General features: G+C 31.7%; 3 protein-coding genes across 3 annotated transcripts; 2 read left to right on the top strand and 1 right to left on the bottom strand.

The window, feature by feature from the left end:
• The first annotated feature begins 4,557 nt into the window (after nt 1-4,557).
• LOC146884019 (uncharacterized) lies at nt 4,558-6,806 on the top strand. The gene has a single exon (XM_085665508.1). The coding sequence runs from the start codon at nt 4,791-4,793 to the stop codon at nt 6,264-6,266; it is 1,476 nt and encodes a 491-aa protein (XP_085521634.1). The 5' UTR covers nt 4,558-4,790; the 3' UTR covers nt 6,267-6,806.
• Nucleotides 6,807-17,576: 10,770 nt separating this feature from the next.
• LOC114194163 (beta-galactosidase 5-like) lies at nt 17,577-23,048 on the top strand. The gene is made up of 18 exons (XM_028084253.2): nt 17,577-17,957; nt 18,077-18,172; nt 18,264-18,376; nt 18,475-18,541; nt 18,659-18,751; nt 19,227-19,370; nt 19,528-19,616; nt 19,711-19,816; nt 19,906-19,993; nt 20,104-20,222; nt 20,322-20,486; nt 20,578-20,756; nt 20,998-21,107; nt 21,182-21,291; nt 21,393-21,500; nt 21,592-21,705; nt 21,801-22,003; nt 22,510-23,048. Exons 1-18 carry the CDS (start codon nt 17,787-17,789, stop codon nt 22,652-22,654), a joined length of 2,220 nt encoding a protein of 739 aa, XP_027940054.1. The 5' UTR covers nt 17,577-17,786; the 3' UTR covers nt 22,655-23,048.
• A 301-nt stretch (nt 23,049-23,349) lies between these two features.
• Nucleotides 23,350-24,546, bottom strand: LOC114194164 (thioredoxin H-type-like). Its single transcript, XM_028084254.2, has 3 exons — nt 24,348-24,546; nt 23,799-23,921; nt 23,350-23,680 (listed from the first exon to the last, which is right to left on the bottom strand). The coding sequence occupies exons 1-3, from the start codon at nt 24,432-24,434 to the stop codon at nt 23,540-23,542; spliced, it is 351 nt and encodes a 116-aa protein (XP_027940055.1). The 5' UTR covers nt 24,435-24,546; the 3' UTR covers nt 23,350-23,539.
• Between the last annotated feature and the right edge of the window lie 1,629 nt (nt 24,547-26,175).

The raw sequence follows: 26,175 nt of genomic DNA, 5'->3' as shown, positions 1-26,175 counted from the left end.
TTTCTTTTAAAAAATAGTTTTAAAAAATTGTTAAAATATGGAAGTTTATATCTAATGAAGTAAATCTAAGCTTTTCCTTTTATTTTTTAAGCAATTTAATATTAATTGAGTTTCATATTTATGGTTGAATAAGGAGATAGAATATTATTTCAATGCAACAAAAAAAGAAGCTAAATTTGCTCTAAGTCTTTTAGTAAATGGCATAATTGTTTGGTTAGAAACAATATGTATTTATTAGATTATTTTATCAATGTTAATTATCTTAATTTAAAGTTATTAGATAATCCCCGTACATTGTTATTGGTAAATGACCTAAATAAGTTGCTGCAATTGTACTATGTAAATTGAAAAACACATTTACTACTACTTTTTTTTTTTATTATTGTTTATTAATGGAGACTTTTTTGAAGTTTTATAAGCATTCTTTGTTACTTATGCCTTTGATCTCTTTTTGTGTATAGATAGATAGATGAATACATGTGAATATTGGTATCTCCCATTGTAACATTGCTTTGGAACCCAATATTAGAATAAAGAAGTCATTATGATGCATGCATTGCATATGTACAAAATATTTAATTATATTAGTAACATACTTATAATGTTACCTTTATAAAAAAATTACTAAATTATTTTAGTAAAAGTTTGAAAATGTTTCTCTATTTAAAAAAAGTGTTACTAAATATTTGAAGTAACATCTATGTGATTTTCTTTTTTTATTCGCACCACTTTCTTGTTAGTTGTTAGTTTTCGTTTCTGGAGAAAATTAAATCCACAACCTCTCTGGCTCACAATCTCTAAACCCACTAAACCAACCTTATTTTTTCAAATTATTAGTAGGAGGGATTGAATCCACGATATTTTTTCATTCTCTTGTTTTTAACCACTGGATTATCTTATCACTTTTACTTATTCTAATCTTTTAGATCACTCGGGATAAATGTTAGAGACTTCGTCTAAAAGTTACCATGATTAGTTTTGGAAAACATGTTTTATACATTACTAGAAAGATGAATTTTATATAAAATTTAAAAAATAATCGAATTCTAATTTCATTTATAAGAATAAAAACTAAAAACATACTTACATTGTAAAATATATGGTAAACAAATGAAACAGTGTTTTTTCGATTATTAATTATTCTTTAAATGATTAAAAAAACTATTTCCTTTAATGTAGCAACTTAACGTTAGGTATACTTTTTTTTTTTTAACTTATTTAATATCTACCTACTGAGTTTGTACATTATTCTAGTACTTGCATTTTAAAGTACTGTGAACATTGAAAAAAAAAATTGATAGTGGCATCTAAGGACAATGATTCAAGCATTTAAAAAAATCAATACTTGTATTCACTGAACCCCCTGACTTCAAATTAAATTGTTTTTATTATTATTTAACCATTGAGAAACTCACCAATAATTGGAATCAATTTTACAAGTGCTAGAACAAATAATTTCAAAATATTTGCGTCATAAGATGATTTCGTTTATTCAAAGCAACAGCATAATTGTCACTTCTTCATAATTAGTGGCGCTTTTAAAGTCCATGTTAACATTTGATTTCGTTGTTATGGATGGTAGTTCAAAATATTATAATAAAATAAATACAAAAAAAGAGAAAACAAAAATCTAAAGAAATAGAGCTTTACCTAAAAGTCTTCCTTCTTTTCATATACTATTCGAGATAATCATTCAAATTATTTGGCATAGGAGTGAAAAAAACGTATGTCTGCCTTGTCTTTTGCTTGTCAAAAATAGTTTAGATCGAAGTTATTTGTTATTATAAAATAGGTCAAGAAATATAATCTATCCTATCACGAGATGGGTCGATAATATTTTTCTTAATTTTTATTTATAAAATTTGTTTTATATATACTTATATATGATTTTTTTAAAACATATTTAATCATATACATATTTTAAAATTTTTAATTGATAAATTAATATTTTAAATTAGATAAATTAAAATAATTATTGTATTTATATGTTAAATTATTTTATTATAATTAATAATTGGAATTGAATTTGTAAGAGTTAATGATTTAAATTACAATAGTATTACATATTTACATCTTTCAAAAAATATAATAAAATATTCAATCTTTTTAATTATTTTAATATTTTTAAAAAAGTGGTATAGACCCAGGGGCGAAACAGGTTGGCGGGTTGAAAATGTCAACCCGACCCACCCCATTTTGGCAGGCTGGCCCGTCCGGCCTAACCCACTTTACTACCCATATTTGGTAAATGCAAGAAAACAAGAACTTTGTATATTATAACAACGACTATTATTTTCTCTAACAAAATATTCTTCCAATTAGTATATTTATATTTATACTGTATGGATCGATCAGTCAGGTCAACAATGACTGGTTGTCAATAGAAACTAATCGAGGAGACTACTTCGAAGAAGATTTTCAGAGATATTATCGATTTGCTGGTTCGAACACACCTTGAACCGATTATGTGAAATCACGTGTGTCCGTTTGCACCTTACTCAGTTTCTTCACCACCGTTAACTTGATTGGGAATTACAATTTGGGTCGCACAGCTCCGTCAAACAAATACGCCCTCGGTATAGAGAACATGCTAATATTCTCTGTATCGTTCCCCTAGATAAGTGCAACTTGGTTCAATCAGTGATGCTATACTAAGCGGTCTGCCTAGAAGTTAGTTGATCTCCCAATTAAGCACAAACATGTCAGTAATCATAATTAAATAAGATTTGGTCATGATTAGGCCAATCCTAATCGGTGGCCCACGACAAAAACAATAAATACAAGTCAAATGTATGATTATTGAGACTTTTTATCACACATTAATTACAACATTTATTACTTTTCCGACGTTGACTCTAACATTGGAACACCTCTAATAAATACCCACCAATAAAAGATATCCACAAATCAGTTGACGAACAAGAACACCAAATGAAGAGCAAGATAAAATATCTTAAGAACTTAAAAATTGTTTAAATGAACGTTCTATCTTATACTCGAAACATTATTTTTAATATATATATATATATATATATATATATATTAAAAATCTCATGAATTAACATTCGTATAAAAAAATAATATAAGTGATTTAATAATTTATCTCCATATTTTTATTTAAATTTCTTTCATAATAAATATAGTTTGTTTATGTTTTATGAAATATAAATTTTATAATAGATTTAATGTGGTCTTTCTTGTTTTCCATTTTAATAAATAAAATGTGAGGACGATTTTTTTAATAAATTGATCATTAATTAAGAAATTAATTTTTTTTGGTAGTTAGATAACTAATTATAAAGATCAAATTACAAATTAATTATAATTTTTTATTTATAATAATAATATTTTAATACCTAATAATTTTTAGATTGTGAAATAGTATATAAGTTGGTTCATGTAATAAATAATTATTTTTTATTACTAAAATTTGTAGCTAAATTTGTACACTGAGCTAATTATTTTTTCTACTAAAATTAGTTAATCATATATAGATAAATTGTTAAGTTAACAGATATTTTTCGTTTACCCTTTCAAAATCCGATCGTGGATAAAAAATACATTTTTCTGAATTAATAATTTTTTATTAATTTTTCTAATTTAAAGAATAATTGACCAAAATAATAGTTTTCTCTAAAATTCAGTCAATGATGAAAAGACGAAAAAAATATCATTTTCTAAAATAAACCAAGTAGGAAGCATAATAATGATTACTTATCCATGGGTACACCAATTTGCCACCCATCATGCATGAGGAAGCATAATTCTATACATCCACCACCGACACAAACTTAACTTGATAAATGAATTCTATTTTAAATATAGGGTTTGATTTTTAAAATTGTGTGAGAATAATCTTCTAAAAGAAATAAAATTATTTTAAAATTCATGATGGCAGAGTTATTTCAATATCTTTTTTAAAAAATATTTTAAGGATTTTAATGTATCGAGAAATTAAATTGGTTATCTCTTATCCTCTGAACACCGACATTGAAAGAAAGGAAACATCGTATATTGTTGCATTTGTAGTTTATTTACAAAACAATTGGAATTAAAGAAAACATTGCTCAACGACAAACTATCATGTCTCGTCACATCATTTTATATGTTGAGATCACATATAAATTCGTACATAATATTGTTTATATTTTTATATATTAATTAAAAATATGTAAATTAATCGGATAAAATTATTGTTGTGAATCCAACAACTAGTTTATTCTTTTATTTTGAGAAAATAGTGGTGATCTGAATAATATACAAAGTAAAAAAGAAATATAAAAATTGAATACATTAAGAATTTGAACCGAAAATAATATTAGGTCTCTATCATACTATCATATAAGTTGATTCATGATTCGATATTTATTATCTTTATAACTTTCGCTACTTGTTTTGAGATATTGTATGTTTAGAAGTTTGTATTTCGTTATTTGAGGTATTATTTGTTTATAAACGAATTTTATTATGAATTTTGTTATAATATAGGTAGAAGAGAGTAGAAGAGAACCCCTCCATACATGGATACACCCTCTAGTTCTTCTGCAGATCCTATCCTCCTTAACTCCTCCATTTCCCTTCCTAGTAATGTCTCAAAAACCTTATCTTCCAAGATCGAAAACCTTGTTGAATATTCCTATATTCCAGAAGATGCTCAAATCTCTGAAACTTCCACCCCACTTTTAAGCCCTTACAACATATTTCGAAAAAGAAGAACAACTATCCAGTCAATTACTAGGCTAATCTCTACAAAACGTCCCACTGAAAAGGAGTATGTCTAATCCTCTAGGATGGAACAATGTGCTCTTACTGCTTCTTCCCAGGAGCAGTATGTCACTCTCGAGATTCCTCAAGAACTCATCACACACTGGAGGCATGAAGGATACACCCACCTTCATTACGGAGCCATCAGACTCATCCTTTCCCTCCATGGCAGAAGAGGACTACCCGTCTCTGCTAGGGTCTCTCTGCTAGACACCAGTTACCTCCATTATGAACATGCTGTAATCGGAACTGTCCTGACAACTCTCCACGCAGGGAGTATCGTGCTTACGCTTTGCCCAAATTTTAACGTAAGCCTAAAAGACCCTACAGTATCTCATAGACTAAAAGTACAAGTACACATAACGGGAGCAGATCAGGTTCCCGAAGCTTTATGTGCCACACTACATCATCAGATCATATACAGGATACAGAACCATGCAGTCAATCTATCATTGCCTAATCGAAATGATGGAGCTTTGTTTGTCATAGTTGATCCCAATGAAGAGAGTCCTTCTATTATCCAGGTGCCCAGAAATATTTCTAGGGCTCAACTCCAAGAACTAGTTCCTCTCCAATGGGTTACAAACTATGAAAAGATACATGAGAACAAGAGACCCATTCAATCTATGGAAGCCACTTTCAGAAGATCCGTAGATGGAACAGTTCGAACTATTTTCAAAAAACCTGAAGGAGACCAGGTCAGCAGCTCTTCTCATATCTTCCAATCTATGATGATACAACCTTGTACTAAAGAAGGCAAGATACCTATCTGGGGTGTCCAACCAAATGGGACACCAATATTGACAAACAAGATAAATGGTCACTTCATATGGGATGCTGATCCTGATATGTGTGACCCTGATTGTGACTGTCACCATGACTATGGGGATTCGAGTGACGAAGAAGAAGAAGAGGATGATGGTAAGCCAGGCGGAGGTCCTTGCAAACCTTCTCCTCCTCCTTATGACAGATCTCCACCAGCAGATCGCCCATGGATTGGTCTACACCAGCAAAATCTTCCAGATCCTTTCTGGAAACAAAGACGGTGCTTAGAAATCTTGGGGAGATACCCTTCTCCTCCCAGAATTCCCGTTCCATGTATGATGTTCACTGAGACGAACTACGAGTCTGAATTTCCTTCCCTAGAGAGACAAGTAGACCCAGTTTCTAATATTGCAACTAAGCCTAATATTTCTCCAACTGAGGTTGGACCAGAAGGACGACTCAAACCTCTGACCCAAGCAGAAGAGGTCCTCAATTGGCACACAGAGAATGCCAAGGCACAGAACAACATACTAAAGCGCATTGATGCAGAAGTAAGCAGGCTTTCAACCCATATTGAAGAAACAGACGGAAGAATCCTGCATCTATCAGAAAGAATGCAGAAGCATTACCATCATCTCTCCTTAGAAATCTCACGCCTTGAGAAGGAATGGAAGACCACCTCGTTTGGGAAAGCCTCTGATGAAAAGGAAAGAGAAATTAGGAGTCTCAAAAGTTAGATCCAAGAGCTAGATGACATCATTGCCAAAAAAGAAAAACAATTGTATTATCCTGACCCTTATGCTTTTGTACCACCTCCTCTAACCTCCACTAGAACTTCTCCTTTTCATCCTCCTTACCAACAGTCTTCATGGACTTTACCTACTGCATCTGCACACAGAACCAGAAAACAACCACAAACCTATGAACAAGAAAAAACCTCTTCTACTAAGTCAGAAAAACAAAAAGAAGTCTTTCAAGACTCACAGGATCCATATTCCCAGCTCACTATAGAAACCTGTCCAAAACCCTGTCTGATAATATCCGAATATACTTCTTCTGAATACGATACAGATGAATCTCTCCATGATATCAATAAGGAAGAAGAACAAGGAAATCCCTTCCTTGACATTCTCATGGCCAACACCTCGTCCTCGAGGCAAGAACCGATCTATGAATCTCAAGAAGAAGAAGAAGTTAGCTCTTTCCCTCCTAGAGGAGATAATCAGAGACCCATTAGTGGACCTTGGTTTACTCTAGATGACGTAACACCAGATCAATGGAGGAAAAGACTCATTGAGTTTGGCGCTTGGCTGGACACTAAGCTCATTAAAGAAGCAGATACTTACAAGGTTATAGAAGAATTCTGTTGCAGAATGACTGGGACATTGAAAGAATGGTATCACAATCTGGGAGCTGTAAGGCAAGATCAGTTCCATACCTTGGGCAGTACTGCAGCTGTCCTTGGAGCCCTCCATGAAGAATTCATAGGAGATGGAGCTATCACTGACAGAAAAATAAGGCAAGAATTCTTTGAGATGAAATGTTGTTCTCTTAGCATGAAAGATTTGGACAGACATTTCAAAAGAATGATACAAAGATTTTACCTGCTCAATGGAGGAAATGACCCAAGCCTGAAAAATACTTATGTTGCTTCTCTTCCTGTTGACCTCCAACCAGAACTCAACAGAATGGCTGTAGCTGCTCAGAAGGATTTCTCCCACATGACAATGGGACAAATCCACCAGATGACCAAGGAAGCGGTAGATAAGCTGTGCAGACAACACCAACACTTCTCAGATATCTTAAATCAGAGAAGTAAGTTTACTAAAGCATGCAACAAGCCTTATCTGCAGATCAAATGCAAAGAAAAATGTATCTGTTCCCGCAAGAAGTCAAAACCTACAGAACCTCAAAAAAAGAAGAAATCCTTTAAGTTCTTCAAAAAGAAAAGATCCAAAGGGAGAACGCCAAACCAAAACTGTTTTATCTGTGGAAGAAAAGGGCATTTTGCTAAAGACTGCCCTAACAAAGCAGATAAAGCTATCAGGCTTATATCTTCCCTCAACTTAGGAGACGAAGATGTAGAATCTCTTTACTCAGAACAAAGTTCTCCTGATGAAACTACCATTTTTGCGCTCCAAGAATCTTCTGAAGAGGAATCTCACAGCCAGACAAAATCTGTACCAGTCTTCTCAACTATGCAACTTTCCAACATTACTATTGTGCCTCCTAAGCCTCATATCCCAGTCCATATACTTTCCTCAAAGTATGTTAAGCCCATCAAAGTTATCGCCTATATAGACACAGGAGCCCAGAAAACCATGGTTAATCCTGACATTTTGCCTGCTGATCACTGGAAGCAAGAAGATTCATATTTCATAGCAGCAAATGGGAAAATGTTCAAAACAGAGCTAGTATCAAAGAATCCCATTGGGATCCGATTCTTCCCAGAATGTATAGTTTGGGCCAAGGTCATAGGCAGCAAGCTACCAGACAGAGACATACTGATTGGAATGGATGTGTTCTCCAACACAGGGGCTTTACGCATCCTCCTGACTGGTCTAAGATTCAAGAAAAAGTTCCAAGCTTTTGTTAATACTGCCAAACTCTTCTCTCTACATGAAGGACCTCTTGATCTAATCACAATCAAGACAAAATTGAGCCCTTTATGTGCCAACAATCACAAAGAATTCAGACATTCTCATCCTTTGTGAAAAAATCCAGAATTCTTCATTGATCTTCCCTTTAAACTTAATGAAGATATCAACCCTACTAAGGCCTCTCACCCTGGAATGTCACCTTCAGACTTACTCTTAGTTAAACAGGAATGTTTAGACCTCTTACAACAGGGATTGATAGAACCAACCCAGTCAAACTGGGCATGCCAGGCCTTCTATGTAGAAAAAAGGGCAGAAAAGCTTCGCGGAAAGAAGAGGCTTGTCATAGATTATAAACCTCTGAATCATTTCCTCAAAGATGACAAATTCCCTATCCCCAAAGCCTCGGTTCTTCCAGTACTGCTAAAAGAATCATCCATCTTCTCAAAATTTGACCTCAAATCTGGATTCTGGCAAATAGGCATCAAACCTTCAGAAAGATACAAAACCGCATTTTGTATTCCTAATGCCCAATACCAGTGGACAGTACTCCCATTTGGACTCAAAGTAGCCCCTTCTCTCTTTCAGAAAGCCATGACCAAGATCTTTGAGCCTATCCTAAACAGTGCTATCATCTACATAGATGATATCTTACTTTTCTCCAAAGACAAAGAGTCGCATAAAATTCTCTTAGAACAATTCATCTCTCTGGCTGATCAACATGGTATTATGCTTTCAGAAAAAAAGATTCATTTAGCACAACTGGAAATTGATTTTCTTGGAATGCATTTCTCCCAAGGTACATACCAACCTCAACCTCATATAGCTCAAGAGCTTCTTAAATTCCCTGATTACTCTTTGACCGTCAAAGAAATCCAACAGTTTCTGGGGATCCTCAATTATATTCGGGATTTCATCCCCAAAGTTGCAAAGTATACCAGCCCTCTGTCCAGATTATTAAAAAAGAACCCTCCTCCTTGGGGGACAGAACAAACACAAGCAGTGGCTGAAATAAAAAAAATAGCTCAACACCCTCCTGCTCTTAAGATTCTAGGAGATGGAAAAAGAATTCTCCAAACTGATGCCAGTGATCATTATTGGGGAGCTGTTTTAATGGAAGAAAATGGAAACCGAATAGATTATTGTGGACATGCTAGCGGTCAATTCAAAGAAGCTGAAAAACATTACCACACCACCTTCAAAGAAGCTTTAGCTGTCAAGAATGGCATTAAGAAATTTGATTTCCATCTTAGAGGTTTCCAGTTTGAAGTACAAATGGACAATTCTTCTTTCCCAAGAATCCTGGAGTTCAAAAACAAGATGCCACCAGACCCCCAAATCCTTCGCTTAAAGGATTGGTTCTCTAGGTATGATTTTTCAGTCAAACATCTCAAAGGAAAAAATAATCTAATTCCAGACTTCCTTTCAAGACCCAGAAAAGCAATCCAGATGATTACTGCCATTAACATTTTCCCTCTGATTTTTATGGTTAAACCTTTACCCAATATGGCAAAAATCCAGAAAGATTACCCTCCTGGACTGCTTCCTACATCTCCTACTGATATTCTCCAATTTGCAAGATCAAGGTATCTTTATTACCTACATGAGACCCTGAGATACAAACACAGTCCCCCATGCATGTTTGATCCAAATAATGAATTAGGAGGAATATATGAATTGTTTTTAGGAGTCGGATGGGATATCTGCGAACCAACTCTTTGGGCCATTTGGTGTAAAAGTGTTCAGAGGTCCATTCCCCTAGCCTTGAAAGTCCAAGAAACTTACAACATCCTGACTGATCCTTTCAAACAAGATACTTGTTCTGGACTCTGTTAGAATGGTTTTCTCCCATCCCATGGTGGAGACATGAGCTAGAAAAGATTATTCATTATCAAAGACAGAGAAATGTAGATATATCTAAATCTACCTCTATTATCATTATCCACCGTCCATATTACCAAAATCACTCTGGAGCAATTTGGTCAAAAAACAAAGCTTATATCTGGGGAACTTTTGATGAGTATCCTATCTCTGACAGTTATAGGCAACAGCTAGTCAGGTACCTCAAAGAAATACGACAAGAGGAGAATCATAATGAGATCCAGCTCACTCCTTCACGATTGATTCCGTCTGGACAGCAAGGTCCTACTACTACAGAGTTCTATATTCCTGAAGGACAATTCCAGATATCACAAGATCTCGGAGGACCAGAAGAAGACAAAGAAGATTTTGACTCGTGGGATCCAACTGGACAAGAAGATGATATTATGGAGAGTGACACTGACCCAAATCTCTCTCCTAGTCATGAACCAATCTTCAAAGATTAAAGTGTCTAAATAAGTCAAAGACAGCTGTAAAATCCAGGCCCACCTGTCGGCCATTATGTTTGCTTTTCACGGATTTCAGTTTGTTTATTCAAATCCGAATATTATGATGTAAGCACTTACGTCTACGGACGTAAAACCTAGTTATGTAAGGTTTTGAAATCCGAAGACGGATTTCTATAAGTAAGCCTCTTCCCTTTGTGAAAGATCATCGGGTTTTGAAGGCATTGTGAATACAAATATGTGTTTCTAAACTCTTTGCTCTTCTCTTCGAAATCTTATATCTAAATTATGTTAAGGTTCTAGGATATCCACGAACTGGTATAGAAGATACTATAGACAAGTGGGATGAGTATGCTCTGAACTCGCCTCGTAGGAGGATCTTGTTCATCAGAATAACTCCCTAGTCTGATCATTGATCCAGTTATGGGATTTCTTGTTGTTTGTGTTATTTCTTATAAAAGAAAGTACGGCTATAACGCCATGGGGGCAAAGAATTCCGGAAATCATTTATAAGGATATTATAAATGACTAGGTACCCGTAAGAAAAAAATAATATTTAAATCATTTTAAAATTCGACATTTAAACAATATAAAATTGGACAATGTGTATAAAACAACTATCATTAAGAATATTATCATAATGAAATTTATATGTATAAGTATTGAAATGTTTAAGGTTTATAAAATATGAGATGTATGTTTAGGGTTCTATCTTAAGTTATTAGAGCATGTATAGAAAAGAATATCACATAATATTCAATATTTATTATATTTCAATCTTAATTTTTTAAATTTAAATAATAACTAGATATATATTTTTTAATATTTCTAAAATTGAAAACTTTTCTAAAATTTAATTTATATAAAAAATATATTAAGTAAATATTCTCTTGTTTAATATATGTTTATTTAATTTTAAATTTTTAAATTCGATTCTCTTTTTGTTTATGATTAATTTTCTTATTTTATTTATTCATTTTTCTTATATTGACATCACATCTTTATTGCATTCTTTATTACATTTTAATTTGGACCACAGCAAAAATTTTTAGCAACATATCATCAATATCATTTTTCTTCAAAACTTCTCATAAATCATGTCTATGATAAGTTTTTAGTTTTACCGCTATATATCATAGTTTTTTATAATCAAATGCCACTCTTTTATTCCATTTTCATATCTATTTTATTTTACATTTTTATAAAGAATTTTATATATAATATAATATAATAATATGCAAACTACAAATCATTTTTTTTTCTTGAACTGTTTTATGTTCGTACAAACGCGTATTATCTTCATGAATAATATAATTTTTCTTTTAGTTAGGTGAACATTGCGAAAACAAACTAACATAGATATTAAATTATTTAAAGACTTCACAATTTTCACCAAGTTTCCTTTCAATTAAAAATTAATCTCACCTCATGTTAAGATCAATAATATTTTATAAATACATAATTTTTAATTTATGGAGACATCTTTTAATAACACAATTATGAAAAAGAGTTATTGAACATCGAAATAAACAGAGTTAAATATGTTTGTGTCTCTCAAGTTTCAGTGAAATTTGAATTACTCTTTAAAATTTTTGACCAATCTAGTTCTTCATATTTAGAAATGCATGAATTTAGTCTTTTTAACTAAATTTTGTTAAGTTTATTTGACGTTTTAAAAGCGTTTTATGATAATATTTGAGTTAACATTGAAGAGAAAATATGTCAAACTGTGTAAACAATTAAAATATTATTATGAAATGCGTTTGAAACATCAGATAAACTTAACAAAATTCGGTTAAAATGACTAAATTCATGCATTTCTAAAGATGAAAGATTAAATTTGTCAAAAGTTTCAAAGAATGACTAATTCTAAATTTCACTAAAACTTAGCGACAAAAATATATTTAATCCAAATAAATAAACAAATATTTTATTTTTGTAACCAATGTTTCTTTATGAATAAAACAATCTTATAATCATAATATTCACCAACAAAACAACAATGTATTGTAAAAGTTTGGTGGATAAGAATTTTTGTAGTTACAACCGACACATGATTGGTGGTTGAAGAATGCATTGAATATGTTATGAGCTTCTATTTTGTAATTAGAAACCCTAAGGGTTTTGGTAGAGAAAAACGTGGTGCCAGCTACCATTAATAACCTTCGTAAGATCATAACATATACCACACTTTTGGACGAAAGAGGTAAACATTTTATTGCTTTTTGCCAGCAAAAAAAAAAGGAAAATGTGTGTTTCTTCTTTGGCTGAGACACCAAAAACGAAAATAAAACAAGTGGAGAACGATGCAATTTGCACATGTACACTTTATTTGTGTGCCATCACAATGTACCAATAATAACTACGCAAGAATATTGTCATCGGAACACAAAAACCAAACATACAACAATGTAGAAGAAAGAACAAAAGACCTACCCAGCTCATCATCGTAATAATATATTGGAATTTGGTGACAAAGTAGAAGGGGAATGAAATGTAACAATTTGTTAATACTTACATTCTTTGTACTTTGTACTTATTTTTAAGGATGTCAATATGGGTCTCGTTTGTCAGGTTAATCCGCAAAATAAACGCGGAGCGGGTAGAATAGTGAACCCGTAGGTTCGCATTGGCCTGCAGCCCGCACGGGCTGACCCGCGGCACAAATTGGCCCGCAAGCCCACATACATAAAAAATAATAATAAAAAATAAAAAAATTGCACTTGTATATATCAGTTACTTTATGAACTTTTGCATTAATGTTTCAAATTTTTATATGACTGAAAAAAACAAGTATTATGTATTTTTACTGTGTTAAAATTTAAAGAATAAATTGTGTATGTCATACTACGAACATAATTATCAATTTATCATCAAACTCCCCCAAAATCTTTGCTTAATTTCGTGAAGTTCTTAAAATTTTCTAAATTTTTGAACATTGAAAGTTTTATCATAAGAATTTAAAAAAAAAAAAAAGCGGACTAGCCCGCAATTTTGTGGGACAGGCCAAACGTTTCAGTCCACATTTAAAATGCTGAATGAGGCGGGTCGGCCTACATTATGCATTGTGCGGACAAAATGCAAACCAGACCAACCCACATTGTGCGGGCAAAATGCGAGCCGGGCCTAAATGGGCTGATCCTACCCGCATTGCCACCTATACTTATTTTACATCATGTAAAGATATTAAAAATGGTGACCTAATATAACACTAACTACCTTAAGGTTTTATACAATTATGAAAATTCTCTTATTCGTTTTATTCTTCTTGAAAAAAATGTATCATTGATATTTCTTTACATTAGCCTATTTTTCTTAATTATTGTTTAAAAAGATTATAGGGTGTTTTTCTATGGTCAATATTTTTAAAAACTACAGAAAAAAATTGTAATTTTATGATTCATATGCAGCTAATATAATTTACTTAAAAGGTTAGTATTGATATTAATATTTGTGATTAGTTTAGTTTAGTAATAAGATCACTAACCATAGTGACTTGAAACTTGTTTCATCATCTATATACTGTATTTTAAAATTGGAAATATATATATATATATATATATATATATATATATATATATATATATATATATATATATAAATAGTCGGTTCATTATAACATTGATATATAATTAATTTTTAGTATATACTAAGATAAAATTAATTTTAGTCCACGGTAAATTTCTTTTTTCAGGTAAGTTTGAATTCTACTCTTTTTTTTTTCGATCTGTTTTTTTTTTCCTGCCTGTAGTTTTTCTTTGATTGTATGTAGTCTTCCTATTTTTTAGATGAAATTTTTTTTGGTTATTTTTCTAAAATTTTGTCGGAATTCTTTTGAAATTTTAATTGATTAATTAATATTTTTAATTGAATAAATTAAAATAATTATTGAAACTTATTTTATAAGTATTAAAAGTTAAATTACAATATTATTATATATTTATATCCTTCCAATAATATAATATAAACAAATTATTTTTTAAATTATACTTTATTTTAATTTTAATTTTAAAAAATAATTAACAAGCTAATTCTCTTATTCAGCCTCTAGCCTTTCAAAATTAGCAAACCAGGTTGAATGGATCAAAATGGATTAAGAGAAAAAACTTTAATTCAATTAATATTGTTTGAATTATTCGTTAACAGTCATGAGAATTAAGCACGTGTTTGATATTATAATAAAAATAACCTAAATACACAGTTAATCTTAAAAAAAAACCACTAAATATTTATTTAGCTTAATTTCTATTTTGTTAAAAAATACACGTGACAATCATTAAAAACTAAATACATGTTTAATTGTCTTAACTATTAATTAATTTTAAATAAAATTAATGAAATTAAAATATTTATATTAAAACTATAATTTTTATTTTTATTATACAAAATATATCAATTGTTATTCTCTATCTTTCTCTTTTTATGTATATAAAAAAGAAAATTGTACAAAATGAACTTTAAATTCTTAAAGGCAATAAAAAGGAGATATTTCTGTTTGGACTTTTAGATATTTGTTTCTAATAATACAATTTAGTAATCAAATCTGAACATATATGTCCAAATTTGACACATTAACTACAACACTGCTTCTTCATTACCATATCTAGTAATTAATTTTGACACATTAACCACAACACTACTCTATGAAGAAAAATAAATAAGATATCTAATGTCGAGAAAAGCTGATGAACTATTTATGGCACATTAATTTGACTCATTAACCAAAACATTACCTCATCATTATCTCAAAAAGTTATTACACGTATATACTTACCCTGTTTCTTATTGAGGACAAGGCAAAGAAAAAAGAGCAAAGTCACGAGAACACAAATATGAAACATCATCTTCATCTCACATGGAACCAAATCCTAAATGTAAACCCCACAGAGACCACACCATCATCACCAGCTAACAACACAACAGACAACCATAGAAGACCCAATTTGTCCTTGTGAGAGAATGATACATTCAATAAGTTTTATTCTTTCTAACATACTTTTCTTAATACACCTTTTTTAGCAATTACAATTTGTTAAAAATTATAAATTAGGATAAATGTTTTTAAATAGTAAACATTAAAGTTAATTAAACTTTATCAAATTGTCTTTTAAGATGAAATTTTATATCTATTTAATTTATATATCGTAAATTTATCTTGATTTTACGTCAATACATATACATTTCAGACATAAAATTAATTTTTAACATATAATTTGATGACGGTTTAATAATGGATGACTCAATTAGCCCAACAAATAACAATTCTTGTTAAATATACTTTAGAACACTTTAATATTATACGAAGAAATAAACTTTAAGCTTAATCTAGTCATATAAAAAAATTAATTTGAAAGATGAAGTTTGCAAACCCACTGTATTAAAAATTTCTATGAAATATTTATGGTTAAATATGTTTTTAGTCCTTTAATTTTTAGTGAATTTTAAAATTAGTCTATTTCAAAATTTTGAACCAATTTAGTCCTTCATCTTTCGAGATGTGTGTATTTAGTCCTTTTAATCAAATTTTTTTAAATTTATTTAATATTTCAAACGCGTTTCATAATAGTATTTGACTTAACACTAAAATAAAAATATGTCAAACAATATAAACAACTCAAATACAATCCTAAAATACGTACGAAACATCAAATAAATCTAACAAAATTTGATTAAAAGGACTAAATCTACGTATTTCAAAATATAAAGGAGTAAATTGGTCTAAAATTTTAAAATAGACTAATTCCAAAATTCACTGAAAATGAAGGGATCCGAAACATATTTAATCCAAATATTTATTAAACAAACATCATGGAACCATCTAATTTTATGTTTTTAATTAATAAATTTTAATCCATAGAAATAGTATTTTCTAACTCATAGGGATTGCTATTGTGATCCACAACGCGTAAGAGAAATGAATAGCATGGGTGCCCACCACATGCAAACAAATAATATGAAATGAACGGTGTGGTAGGGTTGCTAACCCTATCACAAGAGGAATAATAATATATACATATAAAAGAAAAAGAAAATAGTTTTTATGTAAAAAAATTGCAAGATATTTGCATTGTGGCAATATAATGCAAGAGAAATGTAGTTTTCAGGGATAGGAAAAGCATATTCGTTGTTATCCAAAAAAGAGAAAAGAAAAAAAAATAGTTAAAATATACGGGAAAAAAATAAAATTACATGCTAGGTACAAAATTGTGACACGACAAAGGTACGTGACACATGTGATACATTTGACTTGAGAAGTGTAATTATCGAGATTTGTGGTTTCAATAATTGACATGTTATTTCATATCTAAGTGTGGAAAAGTAATTGTCAGTTATCACATGGTTCTTTAGCTTCACTAACGTGTTTAAGGATAAAAAAATTGGCATTATCATGTAATTTGATAGGTTAATTGTTGTCATTATATTAACATGCAACAGTAATTCACATCTTATTACGTGTATTTAATTTAAGTAACATGTTGTCACACTTAACAAGTGTAATTATATACTTATTTCATTGACGTACATAATCAATTGACATTGTCACAAGTCTAAAGTATAAAATTTCAAATGTATTTATTTTATTTTATTTTAACCCCCTTTAGTTTCAAATGTAATTAATGCTTTTATATTTTTATGTTTTCCTTTTTCAAAAATGTTGTTCTGACAGCCATTTACTTTGTATTAAAAAATACATTGTAGCTTTGATTGATATTACATATTAAAAAAACTATCGACTCTAATATTTTGGTATTCAAAAATAATAAATATAAAATGTATGTAAAAATTTATTTGGTGTGAAAATAAAAGCTATTACGTATTAAAATTTGAAATTCTCAGTGTGGAACTCTTTAACTGAAAGCAACTGTGATATGATAAGGAATGAAGGCCGACAGAATGATGATCTTCTTCATTGCAAAACAGTTGCAATTTCTTGTTTTTTGACTAAAGCTTAGTTGCTGTTAATGGCGTAGTTGTAAAGTTGAAGACTTGAGAAGCAATAAACAAGGCTTTGATTAAAAAAGCAAAAGAATGAACTTTTGTAGTTTCAAACTCTCTCAGACCAAAGCAAAAAAACAGTCCAAATACCAAAACAAAACATAAATAGTAAAATAAAACACAATTCCCTGACATGTGTGGAACTCTCGGTAAGTAGCAGTTGGTACCACTACTAGCAGAAAGAATCACAGACAAAAAAGCACAATGGTCTTAGGTACACAGTTTTAGATCAGATTCAAAGAAACAGACACCACAACCCATACCTCAAACTCTCTCTCTTTCTCTCTCTGTCTTAAATACTTTCAAAACTTTCCCTCCATTCAGAAACCAAGAAGCTATGGAAACCACCTCAGTTTCCAAGCTTCTACTACTTGTTTTCACCATCTTGTTTCTGGGTTCTGAGTTGATTCATTGCAGTGTCACTTATGATAGGAAGGCCATTATCATCAATGGCCAAAGGAGAATCCTCATATCTGGTTCCATTCACTACCCCAGAAGCACTCCTGAAGTATGTATATGTATACCATTATAATATCATTATAATATGTCTACCTTTTCTTCAAACTTTTTTTGTTTTTGTTTCAAGTTTGTATTTGAGTTGTTTCTTTGAAATGTGTGTTGTTGCAGATGTGGGAGGATCTAATTAGGAAGGCCAAAGATGGAGGCCTTGATGCCATTGACACTTATGTCTTCTGGAATGTTCATGAACCATCACCTGGCAATGTACCACTCTGGAATCTGGATCTTCACTGCATTGAATTCGGTTTTAAATTCTCAAGTACAATCTCACAGAGTGTGTTGTTTGTAATTGCAGTACAATTTTGAAGGGAGGTACGATCTGGTACGGTTCATTAAGACAGTGCAAAGGGTGGGGCTCTATGTCCATCTTCGGATTGGACCTTATGTGTGTGCTGAGTGGAACTTTGGGTACATACACCTTCAACTTTCCCTTCTGGGTTTCTTTGGTTTGTTGGTGTGAATGTGAATGCTATTGTGATTCAAAATCACGTTCTTTAATGGTGCAGAGGGTTTCCTGTTTGGTTGAAGTATGTTCCTGGTATCAGCTTCAGAACAGATAATGGCCCTTTCAAGGTTGGACCTTGAAAATTTTAGTTCTGTCTTTGTCTTCTCACTCTCTCTGCTTAATCAACAAATCTTGAATGGTCTAAACCAGAAAAAATACTTCTTTTTAACTTCTTCACTTTTTAGTCTGCAATGCAAGGTTTCACTCAGAAGATAGTCCAGATGATGAAGAATGAAAAGCTATTTCAGTCTCAGGGTGGTCCAATCATTCTTTCTCAGGTCAGCAGTTCCTTTCACCTTTTTCACCACAGGAGCGTCATAGCTGAAAGTGTTTGTTCAAAAATTGTTTCCCACATGTTTTTTGCATGGGAATAAGTTCCTCATAAAGTGAAATTTGGGTCAATGTTCAAAAATCCTGAAGTGGATCTGGAGCTCAAATTCATGCTCAATCAAAAATCACTATTTCAGCACAATTCTATCTTCTTTCTTCTATACAATTCTGAGATCCTGGATTTCTTTTGAAAAGCTTGTTAATTATGTTACCCCAGTCTTTGGGGAACCATATTAAATCCCGGTATACTGAATCAGATAAGTCTTAGAACAGTGTGATTATGACGTTTTGGTTCATGTTTTTTGCAATTGCAAGTGACACAAAAACCATGGATTTGATCTGGAACTCACAAAAGTCGTGCTAATGCATCGCTACTTGAAGATAACATCTTAAACTTGTCTCTACTTTGGTTAACATTTCTAGATTGAAAATGAGTATGGACCAGAAAGCAAGCAATTGGGAGGTGCTGGTTATGCATACACAAACTGGGCTGCAAAAATGGCTGTTGGATTGAACACAGGAGTCCCCTGGGTGATGTGCAAGCAAGATGATGCCCCAGATCCTGTGGTGAGCAATCTCAAGATCTTCTTAGCTGCTTCGCTCATTCACCAGTTTCAGTTGATACACCATTGATGAGAATCACTTCAATAACAGTCTTTTTCTCTTTCTTTAAATTCATCGCAATTAGATTTTTATTAAGGGTCTTTTCAATTCTTCTCAACAGATAAATGCCTGTAATGGTTTTTACTGTGATTATTTCTCTCCAAATAAACCATACAAGCCTACCCTTTGGACTGAATCTTGGAGTGGCTGGTAAGTTATATAGTATTCTTTTCTTTTGTGTATGGTTATCAGAATTCTTTACCCTTTTGATCTTTTTCTCTCTTCTTCCCATTTTGGATATCAGGTTTACAGAGTTTGGTGGTCCAATTTACCAGCGACCAGTGCAGGATCTAGCTTTTGCAGTTGCTCGTTTCATTCAAAAGGGTGGCTCATACATCAATTATTACATGGTTGGTGTTCTTCAATGATTTATTTCGCATTTAACAGAACATAATACAAAATATACGCATTCTTACGGGCTTAATGACAAATGATATAGTACCATGGAGGAACTAATTTTGGAAGATCAGCTGGAGGGCCATTCATTACCACAAGCTATGACTATGATGCTCCAATTGATGAATATGGTCAGATAACTATGCTTTCAAAACATCCTTAGAAGATTCTTTGATTATTTTTGCTTTCCCCATGAACTCACTTGGCATCTATCAAGAACATTTATTTGTAATTTATTTAGGTTTGATCAGGGAACCTAAATATGGTCATTTGATGGACCTTCATAAAGCTATTAAGCAATGTGAACGTGCTTTGGTTTCTTCAGACCCCACTGTCACATCATTAGGCACGTATGAACAGGTCAGTTGCCTCTGATGTAAGGCAGTAACCTCGTCTAGTTGTGTTCTTCTTTAAGATAAACTAGTTTCATGGTGAATTCATGTCGTAATTACCTTCCAGGCTCATGTGTTCTCTTCAAAAAATGGAGCATGTGCGGCTTTTCTGGCAAACTACCATTCCAATTCTGCTGCAAGAGTGACCTTCAATAACAGGAAATATGATTTGCCTCCTTGGTCCATAAGCATCCTCCCAGATTGCAAAACAGATGTTTTCAACACTGCAAGAGTATGAAGCTATTGTTTTTCCATCAAGTATTTACTATCTGCTTTGCCCTTTTGCATAAAGTTATTGATTGGATTGTTCTGCCTTCATCAAGGTGAGGTTTCAAACTACAAAGATACAAATGTTGCCTAGCAACTCTAAGTTGTTCTCATGGGAGACGTATGATGAAGATGTATCTTCACTATCAGAAAGTTCAAAGATCACAGCTTCTGGACTATTAGAACAGCTGAATGCCACCAGAGACACCAGTGACTATCTATGGTATATAACCAGGTGAGTTAGTATTTTCTTCTAGATTTTTAAACAGCAATCAACTAATTCAAAGTATTTTGAAGTCATATGCATAAAAGTGAAGACAACTTTCTTTTCTGAAGAAATTCTTGAATTCTGCCGTTTCTTCAGTCTTTCAGCTTTGAAGTCTCCTTGGCCATCTCAAATCAATGAAATTCTTTGTTTCACTTCTTAGTTCTCAGCAGTTGAAATCTCACTGTTTTCTGGTTTGCATGCCACACAGCGTTGACATTAGTTCATCAGAATCATTTCTTAGAGGGGGGAACAAGCCCAGCATCAGTGTGCATTCTGCAGGCCATGCTGTCCATGTGTTTATCAACGGTCAATTTTCAGGTTTGTAGTTTAACTCGGTAGCTCTTATGATTGGAATCCAACCAACATGAGATGATTCCTATTTCCTTTTACAGGCTCAGCTTTTGGGACAAGTGAAGACAGAAGTTGCACATTCAATGGCCCTGTCAACCTACGTGCTGGAACCAATAAGATAGCACTTCTCAGTGTAGCTGTTGGATTACCCGTAAGTAACTTGCTTTTGAACTCCACTTTGAACTTGATCATTCCTTTATACTTGGCAGTTTGCTCATATATTCATAGCTTTTGTTCTTCTTTTCACCCCAGAATGTTGGATTCCATTTTGAAACATGGAAAGCTGGGATCACAGGTGTTTTGATTCATGGGCTTGACCATGGACAGAAAGATTTGACATGGCAGAAATGGTCATACCAGGTTTGATGCACATAAATATAACATTTGCGTACAAAGGATTTATTATCCACAAAGAGAAAACACTTTTTAACTATGGTATCTAAACAAACAGATTGGCCTAAAAGGAGAGGCTATGAATTTGGTGTCTCCAAATGGGGTTTCATCTGTTGATTGGGTGAGAGACTCACTTGGTGTCCGAAGCCAGTCACAGTTGAAATGGCACAAGGTAAGAATTGTCAATGGTTTATGATACAACAACATCTTAACGTGTGAAATGAGAAACTTATGGGCTATAACTGATCCTTAACTTGGAACCTTCAGGCTTATTTCAACGCACCAGATGGAGTTGAACCATTGGCCTTGGACCTTAGCAGCATGGGAAAGGGTCAGGTATGGATCAATGGACAAAGCATAGGAAGATATTGGATGGTTTATGCAAAGGGTGCTTGTAATTCTTGCAACTATGCTGGGACATACCGGCCTGCAAAATGCCAACTAGGTTGTGGACAACCTACGCAACAATGGTAACACTTTTCAACTGAACTTCAACATCACATCCTTGTCCTTAGGAAAATTATACTCACTTAACTGTTTGTGTGAAAAAACCACATACCCTCTATGCATATCACAGAGCCATTATGTTTCTGTGATGTATCAAACTCAGACATGATTTGTGTACATAAACTTATAAGTATTTACAGAAGTCTTTTCATTCAAGTTATCCAAAATTCGGGTTACAAAAGTCAGTTTTAAAATGGTTACCCTTTTCCTAGTAAGTATTTATTGAAACTTTTATTCAATCAAGTTCAATATCTTAGTAATACCATAGTCTACAAAATGGTGTTTTTTTCTTTTGGGTTTTGATTAGAATCACTCTGTGAAAGAGTTCTGACAACGAGACAAACCATTTTGGATATAAACACAGCACACACCCTTGAATGTGTCCAAAGCTACTTTATCTGTAAGCCCCGGCCGTGAATTTGGACAATGGAAGAGTTGATTTAACCTTTTTCTATTTGGAATTTTGTAGGTATCACGTGCCAAGATCATGGTTAAAGCCAACAAAGAACTTGATAGTAGTGCTTGAAGAATTGGGTGGCAATCCTTGGAAAATATCTTTACAGAAAAGAACAATACATACACCAGCATCTAGTGAATCCAATTCAAAGAACTGAAAGAACGTGAATATTAGTAGCTCTGTGGTAATAATCGACATAAAAAAATTGGATTTCTATTTGTGCAGTTCTCTGGCTTCCATTGGCAATGGTAGATCATAGTGTTGATGAAATTTGCTACACTTGGTACGGAGTTTGGTTCAACCGTTGATGTGTTCATCTCCAATTCCACATTCTCTTGATCTTGCATCTGATGGAGAATGGCAGATTACATAAAAAAGTGTGGCAAATTTGCTTTTTAATTTATTTTCTGGACTTAATTGTCCATTTGTATTGTTCTTGGAAGTGAAAAAATTACAAAATTCAGAGTTGTGCTTATGTCACTCTTGTAATTTGTATATCTCAACATACGCAATGCAAGTATCAAGTATATCAGTGGTTATTTATTTCTCAAGATTTTCTACCATACTTTTTTATAACATCATATTATCTTTCAGTATTATAACAATAAAAACACTAAGAACATCATTTGAAGTGCATCACTAACTGATTCTAAGTACAGTTGTGGAAGCAGCATTTCATTGTTGTAGTTTACCAAAAACCCTTGACTATATATAGTACTAAAAATACCCTTATAGTACTTATAGTGTTTACCCCGTCAAACAAATCATATACAGAAAAAGATAAGTCCAAGGGAACGATAAGAAAACACAGGCACAAGGCCAAACATTCTCATAAATACTATGCTCATAAAGTTAGTACTTAAATGTCCATTTATTTTCATGTAAATAAGAGGCAACACAACAATTTATTTTCATCCGTAACTCATGTTCTGCAAACTGCATAACCATAGATAGAGAAAACATGCACAATGATATAAGAACATATTAAAATGTTTTATTATTGTTGTTGATCTTCTTCATGTGATGCTGATGGTACTTCACTTCAAGCAACAGCAGTAGCATGCTTGGTTATGGTCGCTACCAGGGGATCCTTCTTAGCACCCAAAACCTTGTCCACCTGCTCACCCTCTTTGAAGAACAAGAAGGTTGGCATAGCCTCAATGGACCATTCCTCAGCAACACTCTGAAAACATCAATGCAATGAACAATCCATAGTATACTACTATACAGCAACAAAAAGTTCACATGATCTTTTAAGCTTAAAAATAAAATAATGTGACAAAGTAGATTCATGTTCTTACCTTCAGTTCATCCACATCCACCTTGAGGAAGGTTACTTCAGGCATCTTCTTAGCAATCTCTGCAAGAATTGGGGCAATAAAACGGCATGGACCACACCAGGAAGCAGTAAAATCCACCACAACCTAGTAATTTAAGAGGAAGATGGTGTAGTGAAAAGATAACATCCTACATAATATAGAGATCTAATTTTCTTTTTATATAAAGAAAGTAACATGTTATAAACCCTTATAAAGCACATGAATAGACAACAACAGAAAAAAAAGGTTCCTTGTGTTATTTGCTCACTTTTCTTTAAATGTAAAAACACCATCCTGGGTTTTTTAATTGGTTTTCAAATATTATCCATGGAATAGAGAAAAAAAAAAGATTACATTTTTAATATTTTCAGCACAGATTTATTAAGCTAGAAACTGATAAAAAAAAAGAGTGGTACTTTCATAATTAATGAAAACAAAATAAACCACTGAGTGTTGAACCTTAAACTGAAGAGATCTCAGAGAAAACAAAGTTAAGGTGATGAAGAAGTTAAAGTTTGTTTGGGTACTAACCAGCTTTTTGGAGTCCTTTCCCTTCTGGAATTCTTCTTTCCACGACTCAACGGTGTGAACGGCAATAACTGTTCCCTCTTCAGCCATGTCTGAAATGTGGGTTCTTGCCTTCTTCACCTTAGTTTGCAGAATCACAGAGAGAGAAAGATGTTTAGAATATGAGGTAGCTGTAAGACAGAGGCATTTTATATGGTACTCTTCCTACGTTATTCTCTGTATTTAATTGTAATTTTATATTTAAAAAAATTAAATATATTTTATGTCCTTAAATTATTATAAAATATCATGTTTAATGTAAGATTAATTTATAAATTATTTTGTTTTTATATGGAGTTATAATTCATTAAGAACATATAAAATAAACATTATTGCAAGAAGAGAAAATTTAAAAGAAACTAATAAAGTCAAAGAATAATATATATATATATATTAATTAAACGTAATGCATTAATTATGATTTGTAGTTAATGCATAAAAATATTAAACATAAAGTTAACTGATTAGAGTCAGTGCAGTTCAATTAGTTTTTAAAGTTAAACATGTAGATAAAATAATTAAAAAAAACGTGTTTTGTATACACAATAAAAAGTATGTATTTTTTCTACTGAAAGAAATACAAAACTAAAAAAAAGAAAAGAAGGAAAGGTTCTGAACTTTAAGGAAAGGGAGAATATGGACAATAGCTTCTTTAATAAGCTAACTAAATGTAATAAATGGAGAGAGAGATAGAAAGAGGTGTGTGGTCACGGTATTATAGTCACAAAAGTGTTACATGAATTTTAGATTAATATTTTTATTTATTAATACTGAGATTTTCTTAATTATATTTCAATATTTTCATTTGATTATTAAAAAAATAAATTTATAAATTAATTTTTTTGTCAATGAGTTTCATTTTATAATATTTTAAAAAAAAATTAAACATTTGCTTTACTTTCTCTTTACATTTTTGACTTCATCTTTTTATTTTTTAAATATCCGGTCATAGATCTTTTAGATATGTTATTTTACAAGAAATTATTATTCAAGAGTGATAAGAAGTGTTAATTTGAGGGATTTTTAGTATTCCTTTTTATTGAATGGAAAATATAAAAAAATGGTAATTTGAGAGATCTCTCTATATAACATTTCTCTTCTAAGTTGAGATTTGATAATGATTATAACCATTTTATCAATTTTATTTTATTGCAAAAATGCAACAATAGTGCACTTCCATATGTTCTTATACATATACTTTTTTAGATATTAGATATTATGTGATATTTTAGTTGACTTTTTATTAATGGTGTCATCACAAATGTTTAATTTTTTTCTTTAATATTGAAAATTAAAATATTTAATTTTTTTACTCAAATATATTATAATATTTTTTTCAATTAATAAACATTATTAATAATTTTATTCATCATAAAAAAATTCAAAATTAATTAAAATTTATCTACGTATAATTTTACATTACTTTTAACAACAAGGACAATTTGGTATTCTTATTTTTCATCAATTAAATTTTATTTTTCATTAGTTACATAAGTCAAATTTTTCATAAACTTTCACAAAATTTATTCTCAAATTAACTCTGGTATCACCTTCAAATCTCTTAAAAAAATAACATAAATTTCACCTTCAAATTCACCTAAATCAATTTACTCACTCTCTCTCAAATCATTCTTCCCAAAAAAATGCACCCTTGTTGAGGTTCACAATCTTATCTAATCATAATCTTGAATATAGTAAGTCCAGTTTTTATCTCTCATTTATGTTTCTTTAAGAAATCTACTGCATCAGGAGTGTTTTGGACTTGCATGTAGTGTTTAATGATTCAAAATAA

The sequence above is a fragment of the Vigna unguiculata genome, chromosome 8, assembly GCF_037176805.1.
Source record: "Vigna unguiculata cultivar grain cowpea cultivar isolate G323 ecotype 2 chromosome 8, ASM3717680v1, whole genome shotgun sequence".
Classification (NCBI taxonomy): domain Eukaryota; kingdom Viridiplantae; phylum Streptophyta; class Magnoliopsida; order Fabales; family Fabaceae; genus Vigna; species Vigna unguiculata.
The sequence above is the reverse complement of the archived record's forward strand: the minus strand, read 5'-3'. Positions and strand labels throughout refer to the sequence as shown.

Excerpts from the sequence above, each read along its gene's own strand:
- LOC146884019 (XM_085665508.1), top strand. The coding sequence starts at position 4,791 with ATGGAACAATGTGCTCTTACTGCTTCTTCCCAGGAGCAGTATGTCACT.
- LOC114194163 (XM_028084253.2), top strand. The coding sequence starts at position 17,787 with ATGGAAACCACCTCAGTTTCCAAGCTTCTACTACTTGTTTTCACCATC. Across the intron at positions 17,958-18,076 it reads ACCCCAGAAGCACTCCTGAA|ATGTGGGAGGATCTAATTAG; the intron begins GTATGTATATGT and ends GTGTTGTTGCAG. Across the intron at positions 18,752-19,226 it reads GTCCAATCATTCTTTCTCAG|ATTGAAAATGAGTATGGACC; the intron begins GTCAGCAGTTCC and ends TAACATTTCTAG.
- LOC114194164 (XM_028084254.2), bottom strand. The coding sequence starts at position 24,434 with ATGGCTGAAGAGGGAACAGTTATTGCCGTTCACACCGTTGAGTCGTGG. Across the intron at positions 23,922-24,347 it reads GAAAGGACTCCAAAAAGCTG|GTTGTGGTGGATTTTACTGC; the intron begins GTTAGTACCCAA and ends TTAAATTACTAG. Across the intron at positions 23,681-23,798 it reads TGGATGTGGATGAACTGAAG|AGTGTTGCTGAGGAATGGTC; the intron begins GTAAGAACATGA and ends TGATGTTTTCAG.